Source organism: Aplysia californica, unplaced genomic scaffold (assembly GCF_000002075.1).
Source record: "Aplysia californica isolate F4 #8 unplaced genomic scaffold, AplCal3.0 scaffold00004, whole genome shotgun sequence".
Taxonomy (NCBI): Eukaryota; Metazoa; Mollusca; class Gastropoda; order Aplysiida; family Aplysiidae; genus Aplysia; species Aplysia californica.
In genome coordinates, this window is record NW_004797274.1 from 2,857,133 (window position 1) to 2,871,861 (window position 14,729).

At 42.4% G+C, this 14,729-nt stretch overlaps 1 protein-coding gene across 1 annotated transcript in view; it reads left to right on the plus strand.

Annotated features, from left to right (window-relative positions):
* The first annotated feature begins 8,406 nt into the window (after window positions 1-8,406).
* Window positions 8,407-14,729, plus strand: part of LOC118477376 (G-protein coupled receptor GRL101-like) — a 39,176-nt gene continuing 32,853 nt past the window's right edge. The window contains exons 1-5 of the mRNA XM_035968695.1: window positions 8,407-8,548; window positions 9,010-9,160; window positions 12,847-12,996; window positions 13,911-13,962; window positions 14,498-14,697. Coding sequence (XP_035824588.1) covers window positions 8,407-8,548; window positions 9,010-9,160; window positions 12,847-12,996; window positions 13,911-13,962; window positions 14,498-14,697 — 695 coding nt within the window. The remainder of the gene's footprint in view (window positions 8,549-9,009; window positions 9,161-12,846; window positions 12,997-13,910; window positions 13,963-14,497; window positions 14,698-14,729) is intronic.

Consider the following 14,729-nt stretch of genomic DNA (forward strand, 5'->3'; position numbering starts at 1 on the left):
CTCCAAAAAAAACCAAAACAACAACAACAAAACCCCCCCAAAACAAAACAAACAACAACAACAGTACCCCCCCCCCCGAAAAAAAGCAAAAATACCAACCCAAAACCCCCCCCAAAACCCCAACAGAACAAAAACAAAGCAAAAAAATTTTTTTTAAAAAAGTAATAAAAAAATAGCGATGCTTTTTTTTCTTCTAAAAATACGCGTGCAGATAGAAAAAGGACAAATTTTAATTCGCTTCGAGTATCCCCTTTTTCGAATTTTCACTTTGCTATGGTAAGAAAACAGGACACAACTTAAATACTTTTTGTGGGGGTCATAGTGGGGGCTACAGTGTTGTTGGTGCTACGTCTTTCTCTTTCATGGACAGGAAACCGTGGACTGTGATGATCGAGATTCTTGAAGACATTGGATGGGTTAGGGTTTGGGGGGAGGGGGTTATGCTTTACTTTAACTGAACATTCTGTGTTGTTTGGTGTGTGATAAAAAACAATATACACTTGTATTTACATAATGTATATTTATGAACGTATATAAGTGTGTACATGTGTGTATTTGTGTGTATGTAAGTGTGTGCGCTCGCGCGCGCGCGCGCGCGCGTGTGTGTGTGTGTGTGTGTGTGTGTGTGTGTGTGTGCGCGCGTGTGTGTGTGTTTACCTAGTCTCCCCTTCTTGTGACGCGGTGTTTCTGTCGGTATGGCATTCTTTGCAATTCTTGTTCATGTTTCTGCGCTGGGTCTTTTTTTTCTGATCAGCAGTTGTAAGTGTGGTTCCAGCATATTGTATGCTTATTTTTCACCTTCTTTCTTGGTCTTCCTCTGGTCTTCAAATAGAAAATGACCGGGCGTGTGTGTGTGTGTGTGGGGGGGGGGGGTGTCATGATCTAGAGGTACGGTGTTTGCCTCTCTTTCAATAGGTCCTAGGTTCAAAACGTGACAAAGACGAAACATTTTCTACTCTAAAAATGTTCTCCTTTTACCTTTCCCCTTCTCTAATAATTTTCTGTCGTCTGCTTTGGTCTCCACTTTCTGTCCCCTTCCCGTATCCCCTTTTTGCCTTTTCGTCTGGGCTCCTGACTCTTTTTGCCGTCTTTCTACTGCTACTCTTTGCCTCCTTCTCACTGATCTGTCTTCCAGCCACTCACTTGATCTTAAGGTAGGTAAGATCTAACACCTAGCCTTCTCGGATTAGGGCCAAACAATCTCGGAGGTCCCGTGTGTTAGTTACGCATGTTAAAGATCCCTAGGTGGTCCTAAAATCGATTAGAATAGGCTTCGGCCACCACCCGGGCAAAATTAAAAAAATAATTCCTACCCAACTGAAAATGCTTACTGTTTCCCGGGCGCTCATATGACCTTGCATGTGCAAGCGCTGTAAAACACTTACCAAAGAAATTTATGAAAAGGAAAACGACACGGAGGAAAACCAAGAAAAGAGGCTACTCTTTAGTAATACAGCACTTATATAACCAATTTGTATTTTGCGTGAGGTGTAAAAATCTGACTAAAACTGAAACTAATCGGCGATCATGATTCGCTTCTAATTTCTCAGCTCGGATGCTCTCAAAATACCCATAGTATTATACAAGACTGTTCCCATCTCTCGTACCGTAACAAATGAAATCGAGATCCGTTTGACTTCAACAGCAAACTCTTACTGGAATTTACGAAGCTGAAGAAACTGTACTTACGAGGCTGCCCGATCTCCAGACTGAAGGCAAGCTTTCCGTATACACTGCAGGTGAACTTTTTCTACAGAAGCAATATTTGTTGTTGTTGTTATTACTGTTGCTGTTATTGTTGTTGTTGTTGCCGTTGATGTTGTTGTTGTTACTGTTGTTGTTGCTGTCATTGATGTTGTTTTTGTTGTTGTTGTTGTTGTTGTTGTTGTTGTTGTTGTTGTTGTTGTTGTTGCTGATGTTGTTGCTTTTGTTTGTGTTTTGTTGTCGTTGAAATTGGACTCCTCATGAAATAAGTATTATCATAATATAGAGGATTTAAAAAATAGGGGATGCGTGCATTGGAATGGGGTATCAAAACAAATTATCCTGGAGAAACGAGAGAGATAGTTTGCTTTCTACTGAGATTGGAACCTCTAACCTTGTGCCCAGATCAAGTACGTAGCCACCTGTGTCCCAGCAGCGTGCAAAGATTTTCGAGAGAGAACAGAAGAGGCAGTGATGGCAAGAAGCGGTCCTCCAAAGATTATACTGTTTAGTCAGTGTAAGTGTAAATGTGTGGATTTAACGTCCCTAACAACACTGACAGTTTTTTAAAAGTTAGTCCTCCGAATTTGAAGTCCGGCTCCTAAAGGACCCGGCTAAATGGGTTGAAAGCCTTGAAGACTCCGCAAGACGACCCGGGATCAAGAACGGCCTGTCTAGGATTCGGGCTAAGGCCATCCGTTCCGAAGTCCAGCTTGATACCAACTGAACTAACCAAGCGCACGCAGTTTAGTTTTTTTATCTGCTTCAACCAATTCCAGAGTATTCTCTATTTTCTGAGGGAGAAGGTTTTTTTTCCATGATTAGGCAATCCTTTATCTTCATCAGGCGCCCCTATCGCCGGCCACGGGCGGTCTCACAGTAGTGATACAAGTCTCACTGGACCCACTTCCCATGAAGATAAGGGGAAGATAAAACACACACACAAAAAAAGCAATAAGTTATTCTTTATATTATCTGGATAAAATAATACTGAAACGATACGTTTGAGTTTGTTTCTTTTACGAGGATTCCAAGTTTGAATCTGACTTTCTTATTTAAAAACAATAACTAGATAGCAATCTCTATGCCTTTTACAACCTACATTATTTCCCTAGCAGACCTTAGAACGCTTGGAAAAATTCTTGGCTTTCCTGGAAGCATACAGTACAAATAACCGATTAAGCTCTTAAAAACACTAGCAAACTGACAAGCTTTTTGATGTGTATCGCCGGTATCCATCCCCACTTGGGTGAAGTGAGGAAAATGTATACACGCACGCACACACACACACACACACACACACACACACACACACACACACACACACACACACACACTTACACACACACACACACACACATATACATATATATATATATATATATATATATATATATATATATATATATATATATATATACTTAAACTGCTTATCCCAAGAACACATCGTCTGTCCCCTGACTAGGTTCGAACACTCGATATTTCGGCTGCAAGACCAACACCCTAACAACCAGACCACCGTCGTCCCATAGTAAAGGGCCATACCTGAAGCAGACTTAAGGGGCTCTCGTAGTCTAGAGGTGTAGTGTTCGCCTCTCAGCCAATAGGTCTAGTGTTCAAATTCTGACAACGACGGAAAATTTTCTTCTCTAAAAATCCCCTCCCCCCCCCATTTGCCTCCTCCTCGGTGTTTCAGACTCTTTTTGATGCACTCTCTCTACTGCTACTCCTTGGCTCCTCTAACTGCTGTTTTTCAGCCACACCTCTGATCTTAGGGTAGATAAGATCGAACTTCTAGCCTTCTCAGATAAAGGCAAGTTGCGCATATTAAAGATCCCTTCATGGTCATAAGACCGATAAGAGTAGGCTTCGGCTGCCACCTGGGCAAAATTCAAAATTCCTACCAACCTAAAAACGTCCTGTGCGCTCATATAACCTTGTACAGTTTCGAGCGCCGAAAAAACACTTACCAAAAACAAAACAAAAAAGAAAAAGCAGGAATTTGCGATCATGGTTTGCCGTGGTTTGCCGCTCATTACTCTATCCGGATCATCACCATCAAGCGCCTAGTCTGCGACAGATATCTGTGATCAAGGTTCGCCATTCATTCTTTAGATCAGGTGCTCTAAAAATATACAATATCATCCTGAACTTTCCCTGCCATCCATCTATTGGTGCTTTATTTCCCTTACTCCTTTGTCTTCAACTTTGCCTCTGAGAGTTTGATGTTCAAGCCCTTATTATATCATATTATATGTCCAAGAAGCTGCATTTGTGTTTTCCTAATTTTTTTTTTATTCATGAAGAGCACGCCTGGGCTTCTTTAAATATTGCCTTATTTGACTTATTTCCCTTCATTTTCTGCAAGGAAGCTCTCAATAAAATATGTGTAAGCCAAGCCTTTTCCCGTCACCCCTTATACTTGCTCAGGTGCTCGATTTAAGAGAGATAGACTTAGAGGACATAGAACCAGACATCTTCAAAGATCTGGACTCACTCAGAGCGCTACATGTTCCCAGCTACAAACTATGTTGCCCTCAGGTAAGATGAAATGATTTTTAATGTTTTATGTCCCCATCGACACAATTTATCTTATTTAGGAGAAATGCTGGAAGCATACACATGTACCAGAAAGGCGCTGACAACGAGGACGATTGTCTTACTATCTTTGAGAAAAGATTATTGTTTGTACACGGCCTTTGGATTGTTTCAGATTATGTACACGTTAGCCCTTCATTCAAAACTTACTTGACCGAGTGTGCATACTCTCCGTAGGGCCAAATGTGCGTCGCTGTGGCGCTTTCAATTGATTTTAAGACCTCGTTCACTCCTAGTCACCAATGTTTTCACTCGGGACCATCTCATTTCAAATTATTTTAATTCTTTTTACAGGGTGATCAGGAAAACAACAACTGTACAACTTTTTTGTTTTATATTTTTCTCTGCACTGAAGTTTTGCGTTTCAAATTTGTACACAACACATGGAAGTCAAAACGAATTTGTCTTATATTCATTTTAGATAAATCCGCGGAATAGTTTTGCTTTACATAACGCGTAAAAGAACAACCCATTTTCAGCTATGTCCCCGTTTTTGTAACATGACGCACTAGTGCGCATTAGGCCTACAGCTAAAAGATCCCAACGATCAGGGGCGAAGGCTGACTAGTTTGACAGGGTAATCAAAGTGAGATGGGACCAGATAGGGCCTGGAGATATAGATCTATCACACACGAATCCTACTAGAGGCGGCATCACTGAGTTGTGAATGAAAACAAATCCTGAATTCATGTTGTTGTATGCATGTTCAACCGCTAAAATAATTGGGAAAGTATCTAATTAAATATGTATTTCAACAAACATTAAATTTATCTTTAGATGAGAATACACTAACACAAAGCAAAGAAGCGGAGATGCCAGTCAGCACTACAGTATGTAATACCAATACCAGTGAGACTAAACTCTTTGGTAGAACATGACAGATTAGATTTAAAAAATAAAAGGAAAGGAAAAAAACCCCCCAAACCAATCATTGTATTGAATTTCCTTACAAGATCTTTTAAAATGGTGTATTTTGCATTTATAGATGGTTTTTATAAACGCCATTCCCGTTTTGGAAAATAAGTTTCTTCTTTCTGAATTGTATGTCAAACAAATTTCTTTTGAACGAATTATATAAATTCCAAATCACAACATTCTGGCACAAATGTTGTGCCAGATCATTTAGAAAAAAAGTAGTACAGGCTTTGTTTTGGATCGCCCTGATTGTGTTATTCCCACCCCCTCTTTCAGTAGCCAGAAAGAGAAAGAGAGAGAGAGAGAGAGAGAGAGAGAGAGAGAGAGAGAGAGAGAGAGAGAAAGAGTAAGACTGGGATGGAGAAAGGTTGTGTGTGTGTGTGTCTGTATGTATGTGTTTGTTTGTGTGTGTGTGTGTGTGTGTGTGTGTGTGTGTGTGGGAGAGAGAGATAGAGAAAGACAGAGACAAAGAGAGAGAGAGAAAGAGAGAGAGAGAGAGAGAGAGAGAGAGAGAGAGAGAGAGAGAGAGAGAGAGACAGAGAGAGACAGAGAGAGGGAGGGAAAGAGGGAGAGAGAAAAGGGGGGGAGGATGAGCATTGGTGTAATTTTCACAACCTTTTGTGACCGTGTTCTTCTCACTGCACACTGGGTCTTATTGTTCCTCCGTGGACATGCTGTTCTCTCCCCTCTGTCGGGCTACATTTTGCTATCTAAGAATTACTACGTTCTAGTCTGACATGAACTATTTCTGGCTGTTTTGAGTTACTAAGACCATGAGGTCAGAAACCAAATGTTCTATCTGCTCTATCAAAACCGCAACGTTATTTTGGAGTCGCTATCAAGATCTCCAAAGAACTGCATTCGAAAAAGCTTGACATGTTGTGAAACTCAACATTTTTGACGTCATATTTCTCAATTACTGAGCTGATAGATTGTGGGGTCAAAAATTCGTGGCGCAACTTATTGTTAAATATCTCCTCAACCATTGAACATAAACTCTCCAGCTTTTGCACAGTGTATCAATTTGTCTTAAGAGATCAATATATTTCTAAAGACCTGTAGGCTCTAGTCTAGAAAATTCCATAACAAGTACTAACAAAAAATCCTAGTGGCTGGTTTCTACTGATTTTAAAAAGTTTACAGCAGGTACGATATAGCTTTTACTTTTTTTTTCTACTTACAAGATTATCTTTATTGAACGCATGTTTTGAGAACCTTTAGTGTAAAAAAGAGTTCACTATACTATAACATTAATTTCTTGTAACTACTAGTTTTGCCTCTAAAAAGTGTCATTGGTGAGCTGTGGCGTAACCCATATGGGTAAACAAAGTGTGTGTGATAAGCGAGAAGTGCTGTGAACAATTTTATTTTCCGCGTGAAGAAGGTTTGTAGTATTTTCATATGAATTTATGAAGAAAAGTTTTTTTTAGTCTAGCCTCAATTGTTGAGGAAAAATATGATTAAGTTAAGACAAATTGAGACAAACTGCTGTGCAAAGTATGGGTGACATTGATTAACCCGTTATAAAGGTATTTGAGGATAAGATGCGCCACGAATTTTTGTCCGCACCATAGTAATTCTGAGGTAGCGATTTGGGTCACCATGACGCCTTTCACAGAAGATGTTTTACACTTATTTCTAAAATGAGGGGAGGCGCGAAAATTTCTACAACTTACAATTGCAATAACCAATAACTTTCATCGTGGATGATTGGCGAGTACTTTGGTGTGGTTTGCTCCTTCTCTCCTATCAAACATAAATGGTCTTTATTTCTCCCCCTTCTTATCTTCTACTCTCTAGTATCACCTCTAATCTTTGGCACTTATATGGCCCCTCTGTATTAGAAATGCCGTAAAAATATTATTAGAATTTTAATTTTTTAAATATTCTCCAGGTTCGAGGAGAATCAGTACCGGCACAGGTATGCCTGAGTCAGCAAGATGCTCTCTCATCCTGCACAGGTCAGTAAACTGGTAAAGGTAGTATCTGAAAAGTAAGCAAATATTACATGCATTGTAGTATTGTAGTGAACAAAATCTGATTTATGGTTGATTCTCGTGTTGATCCTTGAATGGTTGAAGGTTGGAGTGGGAATGTGAAAAGAACAAACTCCATTATATCAGATTACTTAGTGCACAAAAAAGCAAGAAGCGCACGGACACGATGGCTATCTTTTAATGCAGGAAAAACAACAACCGAAAAGTTATTAGGCACGATAACTGCCTCTATCTATCTATCTATCTATCTATCTATCTATCTATCTATCTATCTATCTATCTATCTATCTATCTATCTATCTATCTATCTATCTATCTATCTATCTATCTATCTATCTGTCTGTCTGTCTGTCTGCCTGCCTGCCTGTCTGCCTGCCTGCCTGTCTGCCTGCCTGCCTGCCTGCCTGCCTGTCTGCCTGCCTGCCTGCCTGCCTGCCTGCCTGCCTGCCTGCCTGCCTGCCTGCCTGCCTGCCTGTCTGTCTGTCTGTCTGTCTGTCTGTCTGTCTGTCTGTCTCGATCGATCGATCAAACCAAAACTAAGTAACAGTCATTGCTTATTTATGCGAAAAAAACCCAACCTCAAACTGAAAAGGTTTGCGTTTAATCCTGGGACACTTACAAAATTCTCCCGTACTCTAGGCAAAAGAGGGAAAGAACAAAAGTAGGACTGACCAGCGTGGCCCTCCAACCACCACCAGCTGTTGTAAGTAAGTACGTGTATGGGTTTAACGCCCCTATCAACACTATTAGGTTATTTGAGAGACTGGACCTACGAACCAAACGTCCATCTCCGATAGGACCGAACCACATGGGTTGGGAGTCTTGAAAACTCTACAAAAACGACGTGAGTTCAATAACACAAGGTCTGGGATTCGAGCCAATGCCATCTGCTCTGTAGTCCATAATGCCAATTGAGCTAACGGAACGCCCCCATGCGCTATACGATCTAGGGATATTTTCATCCCCCCCCCCCCCCCATTAAAATAAAATATCCAACATTTCAGATGTGGGTGGTTGGCGGGTGCTCTAATGTGGTTTGCTTCTTCTTTCGTATCAAACATCTTTCGTCCTTATCTCTTCTCCATTTGTTTGTTACTCCCTTGTAACACCTCTCATCTACGGCATTTATGCGACCTAAATTGTGTTGCAAGTGCCGTAAAACTCCTTCAAAAACAAAAACATTTCAGATCTGATGCGAGAGCCGCTCCTCCGGGTGTTGCTGTGGCTTGTTGGTCTCTCTGCCCTGCTGGGGAATGTCGTCGTCATCGTCTACAGAGCCGTGTGGGACAGAGGCTTCCTCCAGAAAGGATACGCCTTGTTTGTTTTCAACCTCAGTAGGTTCCTCTTTTCTTTTGTTCTCGAGATACTTAAAGGTGTTTGGTTGTGAACCAGGTCTGGGTGGGAAGTTGGCGGGCGCTCTGGTGTGGTTTGTTCCTTTTCGCTATCAAGTATCTATCGTCCTTATCGCTCCTCTTTTTTATTCTCAGGTAACACATCTAATCTTCGGCATTTATATGACCTATTTGTGTTGCAAATGCCGTAAAACTCTTACTAAAGCTACTAAATACCTTTAATCTTCGACACTTGTGAGAATTTTTGTGCTGGAAATGCCTTAAAACTCTCAATAAAACTAAAACTAAAAAGCATCTAATCTACGGTACTTTTATGACCTATCTGTGTTGCTAATGTCGTAGAACTCTTACTAAAACTACTAAACTCCTCTAATTTTCGGCTCTTATGTGAACTATTTTTGTTTCAAGTGCCGTAAAACTCTAACTAAAACTAAAACAAAAACTACCAGGTGTGGCTGATCTACTGATGGGTGCCTACCTGATGATCGTGGCGGTGGCCGACGTGCTGTTCCGGGGCACGTACGTGTGGCATGAGAGGTCCTGGAGGATGAGCGACACCTGTAAGGTGGCTGGCTTTCTCTCAACATGGTCCAGGTGAGAGTGACAGGGAGAGAGAGAGAGAGAAAGAGAGAGAGAGAGAGAGAGAGAGAATGAGAGAGAGAGAAGAGGAGGGTATGGAGAGATCCTGGAGGATGAGCGACACCTGTAAGCTGGCTGGCTTTCTCTCTACATGGTCCAGGTGAGAGTGCATGAGAGAGAGAGAGAGAGAGAGAGAGAGAGAGAGAGAGAGAGAGAGAGAGAGAGAAGTAGGGGAGGGGGAGAAAGGGAGGAGGAGAAAGGGGACGGGGTGGAAAGAAAGAAATATTGAGAGAGAGGGGGAAGAGTGAGAGAGATATGGAGAGAGATAGAGAGAGAGGGGGGAGAGGGAGAGTGATATGGAGAGGAAGGAAGAGAGTGAAAGAGAGGGGGATGGATGGGGAAAGGAAGAGAGAGAGAGAGAGAGAGAGAGAGAATGACGAGAGATCCTGGAAGGTGTGATACATTTGTACTTACTTGTATCCGCCGCTTACACCCTTTTAGGTGTCGCGGGAAGAAAGAGACGTCTCTCTGTCGCCAGCCGGAGAGCTTGGGTCAGGGGGATGCCGTGGGTGGTTAATGTTTCCCAGACTCCATCTATCCACGTCTTTCTCGGTCGCCTTCTATCCTTGTTGCCATCGAATTTTTGGATGTAGGCGCGTTGTGCTGGATGGTGTGTTGGCAATCGTAGGAGGTGTCCAAACCATTTGATTCTTTGGTGTTAGATTCATGACATCATTTGTGCCCACCATTTCTCGGATTACTGAGTTTCTAATTTTGTCTCGCCCTGTCTTGTTTACTGCTTTTCTAAGGCATCGCTTTTCATATGTTGTAATTCTTTACTCTAATGTCTTGTTTGTTGTCCATGATTGGCATTGATAAGTGAGAGTTGGGATGAATATGGTGTTGATCATTTTGAGTTTTGTTGTCATGGGGGTGTTAGGATCTTTCACTAGTGGAGCAAGCTGGTAACTAACATTATTGGCCTTTTGTACTCGTGTTTCAATTTCTCTGTTCAGTCGCTCATCCTCTGTGAATATACTTCCGAGGTACTTAAATTCTTGGACCTGTCGGAGACTGTTGTTGTTGATGTGTATCCTGGGTGGTTCTGGTTTTCTGTTTACTTTCAGTGTCTCTGTTTTGTTGATGTTGATCGTCATGTCGTAGTTGTTACATTCTTCGTTTAATCTGATGGTGTGGTGTTGGAGACTTCGTTCATCTTTGTGTGCCAGACTTTGGTCATCAGTGAAGAGTAATTCATTTAGGGTGTCTGGTTCTGTGTTGGCCTCTTTTGTAATTCTACCCATATATGATACATAGTAGTGGTGATAGGACTCAACCTCGTCTTACTCCGGATGTTATCTCGAACCATTCTGTGAGTCCCTCTGACGTTCTTACTGTACTTAATGCTGTTCTCGTAAATGGCACGGATGTTATCTTAAAGTTGGCCTCTTACAGTGTAGTTTTCGAGTTCTTTCCACAGCTTGTTTCTGTTCACTCTGTCAAACGCTTTCTCGTGGTCGATAAATTCTATATTTAGTTCCCTGTTGTGTTCTATTACCCTTTCGCACATTTGTCGTCGGGCAAATATTGCGTCGGTGCATCCTCTTCCCTTTCTAAATCCCATTTGGACCTCACTCAGAAATGGTTCAACTTTGTGTCTTGTTCGCCATTCCAATATCTTGGCGAACATCTTGCCCACATGGATTTGCAGTGAAATGCCTCTATACATTCCACAGTCTCTCTTATTGCCTTTCTTCTTCCAGATTGGTACTATGACCGCTTTTGCCAGTCGCCGGGAACTTTTCTTTCTGTCCATGGTTTCTGGAAGATTTTTGTGAGCCAAGTTATTCCAGTTTCACCACCTGCTAGGATGGTCTCCGTGGTGAGCTCATCTATTCCTGAGCTTCTGTTTTTTGGGCTGGTTTTAACTGCTTGTCTGACCTCTGATGGTAGGATGGTTGTTTCTTCTTCCTCAGGGTGACTTGGTTGGAATTCTTTTTGTTTTTGTTTTTGAGTAGTGTTCAAGAGTTCTGAGATATATTCCCCCCTTCTAGATTTAATTTTGGAGCTGTTGATAATGGGGTTTCCTGTTTAGTCATTAATTGTAGCTGTTTGGTCGTACGGTTCTTCTCTGAGCCTTGGATTTACTTGGATTTACTTGGATCCAGAGCTAGAATCACAACAGGCGGCACATGTCCATAGCTGCTCATCTCTCCTTTCCAGCGTCCACATCAGGGTCTTCCTGCTAATTGTCTCCATGAGGAGCTGGTTTAAGACACGCCTGACCACTCCTCGGAGCAAACTTTTTTTCGCTGTGCCCCGCACACACTTTCTTTTTATTGTGCTGAGTGTGTGGGAGTCTGTCTCCTCTTGGTTGTGAAGGCTCTCGTTGCATCTGGCGATCACCATTGGTGGGTCGAGCATGATTCGGCCATTGGGTGTTGCTTTGCCGGCAAGTTCATCAGCACGCTCATTTCCGTTCACCCCGGCGTGACCAGGGCAGAGCCTGTTGTTATTTTACACTTCTGTAGAAGTCACGTGGTGATTTATGGGACAGTTCGCTTAGGAGTTCTCCATATTTTGTCCAGGATTCATTTTTTTGATGCTCTAACAACTCTTTTGCAGTTCCTTCTTGCTACTTTATTCAGATGGCGGGCATGAGAGAGAAGGGGGGGGGGCAAGAGAGAGGGAGAGAGAGAGAGAGAGAGAGAGAGAGAGAGAGAGAGAGAGAGAGAGAGAGAGAGGGAGAGAGAGAGCGAGAGAGAGAGAGAGAAGGAGAGGAAATGAGAGAGAGAGAGAAAGAAAGCGAGAGAGAGAGAGAGAGAGGGAGAGAGAGAGAGAGAGAGAGAGAGAGAGAAAGAGAGAGAGAGAGAGAGAGAGAGAGAGAGAGAGAGAGAGAGAGAGAGAGAGAGAGAGAGAGAGAGAGAGAGAGAGAGAAGAGGTAGGCTTTCAAACTTGACTGCCAGCATCCCAGTAGAAAGGCAGAGTTTCTCGACAAAAATTTCTCCCCACTCGGGAATAGAACTTTAGTCTTTTGCTTGTGACAGCAAAGCGGCTAACTGCTACACGTGAACGATCTAAACTGTATTGATTGGGACGTAAAAACATCTACATAAAAATAACTTGGGTAAAACTTGTTAATCTTCAGCCTATTTTGTTTTTTCTTCTAAAATTTCTTCATTTAATTTGCGGGGCGAGTGTCATAAAACTTATTGGAATTAAACTAAGAGTTATTCATGATAACATTTTGTGGAGTTTTCGTTGACCTTTTTTCCGCCACCCTTCAGCTAAAACTAATTCAGTTACTTTAGTGTCAGATAGAATACAAGAGGCATTATTTCAAAACATGAAATATTTTCCCAGTATCATTTTAAGTACATGTAATTGTTATCTCAAAATTACACTGTTGGATTGCGGTGTCTTTTTTCCATAGCAGTCGTAGTATTCGGCAAGATGCGTAGTCCAGGGACGGGCAGACGGGTGTTGAAGATCACAGGTCCGAGGCAACAAACTACAAAATTGTACCATTTGTAATTTTGCTTTGTTTCTACTTTGCATTCTCTTCTATACTTCATGAATTACTTGTACGTATATAACATCACTTTGACATTTTTAGCCACGCATACCCCATGGTATCTAAAACAGTGAGCCAGGTGAAATAATCAAAACTGACAGCAGTTTTCATAATACTTTGTTCTCAGCGAGTCCTCGGCCATCTTTGTCTTTCTCATCACTGTGGATCGGTTTCTGGTGATCAAGTTCCCCTTCGGACAAGTTCGGCTGTCACCGGTCGGCGCTCGCGTCTTGTGCTGTTTCTCGTGGGTAGGTCTGTGTGTTCGCTTCTTTGTTGAGTAAGGCAGAAGCACGTCGACACAAAACTGGGCGTTTACTTCCGTTAAAAAGCAAGGCCGACAGATAAACGGAACCAGAAAAGGAAAAGCAAAGAAGTACTACTTTCACCCTTACACATCCGCCGTTGGATAGGGCTCATGACTTTTATTCTTTAAAGTGATGTTATAAAGTCAAACAGAAGAGTGGTGAATGACTCAAAATGAATAGTGAATTGCATAGTTGAATCAAGTTTCAAAACCTGCTCCAGGTCGAGAAACACAATTAAGCACGTGTTACTAAGGCATCAAATCATATCACAAACTCACATACACACACAGACACACATACATGACACACACGCACGCACACACACACACACACACACACACATATGCACACACACACACACACACACACACACACACACACACACACACACACACACACACACACACCTCTCTTTTAAGCTTGTAGCATGAACGAATCTCAATCTTTCTGCTGGGATTTTGGCCCCGACAAGCATGGCCGAAGCCTGCCTTCCTAATGATCCAAATTGTGTTGAGGGGGACATTAAATATTTTCTAAAGATTATAGGCGTTTTTGCTGACCATCGACACAATTTAGGTCATTTAGGAGGCAGGCTTCGGACCCTGCCTGTCAGTGCCAACCCGGGCTGAGAGGGATACAACATCCCAGCAGAAAGACCGTGATACATGGTATATTTATGCTATATTTTCCCCTTTCTGTGTACGACTGAGCGGTGCCTAACCTCTGCACCCCAGACGCTGGTCGATAAAGCGTAAAAACACCTACGTGAAAATAAAAATATATGAAATAGGGCGTAAAAATACTTACTTCAAAGAACAATCCCTAAGACTCACTTTATATTATAATAATTCAACTGTCCTTTAGTTAGTCGGCTTGTCCATTACAGTAACTCCCGTTGTGGCCCTCGTTCAGCACTGGACAGTATTGTCTACCATCGGGCAATGTTGAAGCCCGCCTCTGAAATGATCTTAATTGTGTCCGCTGGACGTGAAAACTCCAAGAGTATAAATAAGGAAAACGAAAAGATGTATACTTAACTTTTACCAGCCTCTCCTTTAGCTGATCGGCCTGTCCATCGCCGTTCTCCCGCTGCTGCCCCCCCTCCCTTCCAGCACTTGAGGGTGTACTCCACCAGTGGTGCAGGGTGGAAGCCCGCCTCCTAAATGATGTTAATTGTGTCGCTGGGGGCGTTGCCAACTTAAACCCCCCCCCCCAACAAATATCCTTTAAAAAACACACAATCCCCCCCTCCCCAAACTGTTACCCGTCCCCTCTCGTGGGTGGTTGGCGGATGCTCTGGTGTGGTTTGTTTCTTTTTTTCTATCAAACATACATCTATCGTCTTTCTTTATCTGCCCTCCTTCTTTTTTGTTGTTTGTTACTCTCTTGTACCACCTCTAATCTTATATGACCTTATTGTGTTGCAAGTGCCGTAAAAACACTTACTAAAACTAAAACGTCCCCTCTCCTCAGCTAATCGGCCTTTCCATCGCTGTGCTGCCGCTGCTGCCCCCATTCCAGCACTGGACTGTTTTCTCCACTAGCGGAATGTGTGTTGGGTTGCCCCTGACAACAGAACGGAAGCCTGGGTGGGAGTACTCGGTCACCGTGTTTGTGGGACTCAACTTTGTCCTCTTCCTCCTGATCGCCATTGGACAGATTCTAATATACAGGTTTGCAGTGTGTGTGTGTGTGTGTGTGTGTG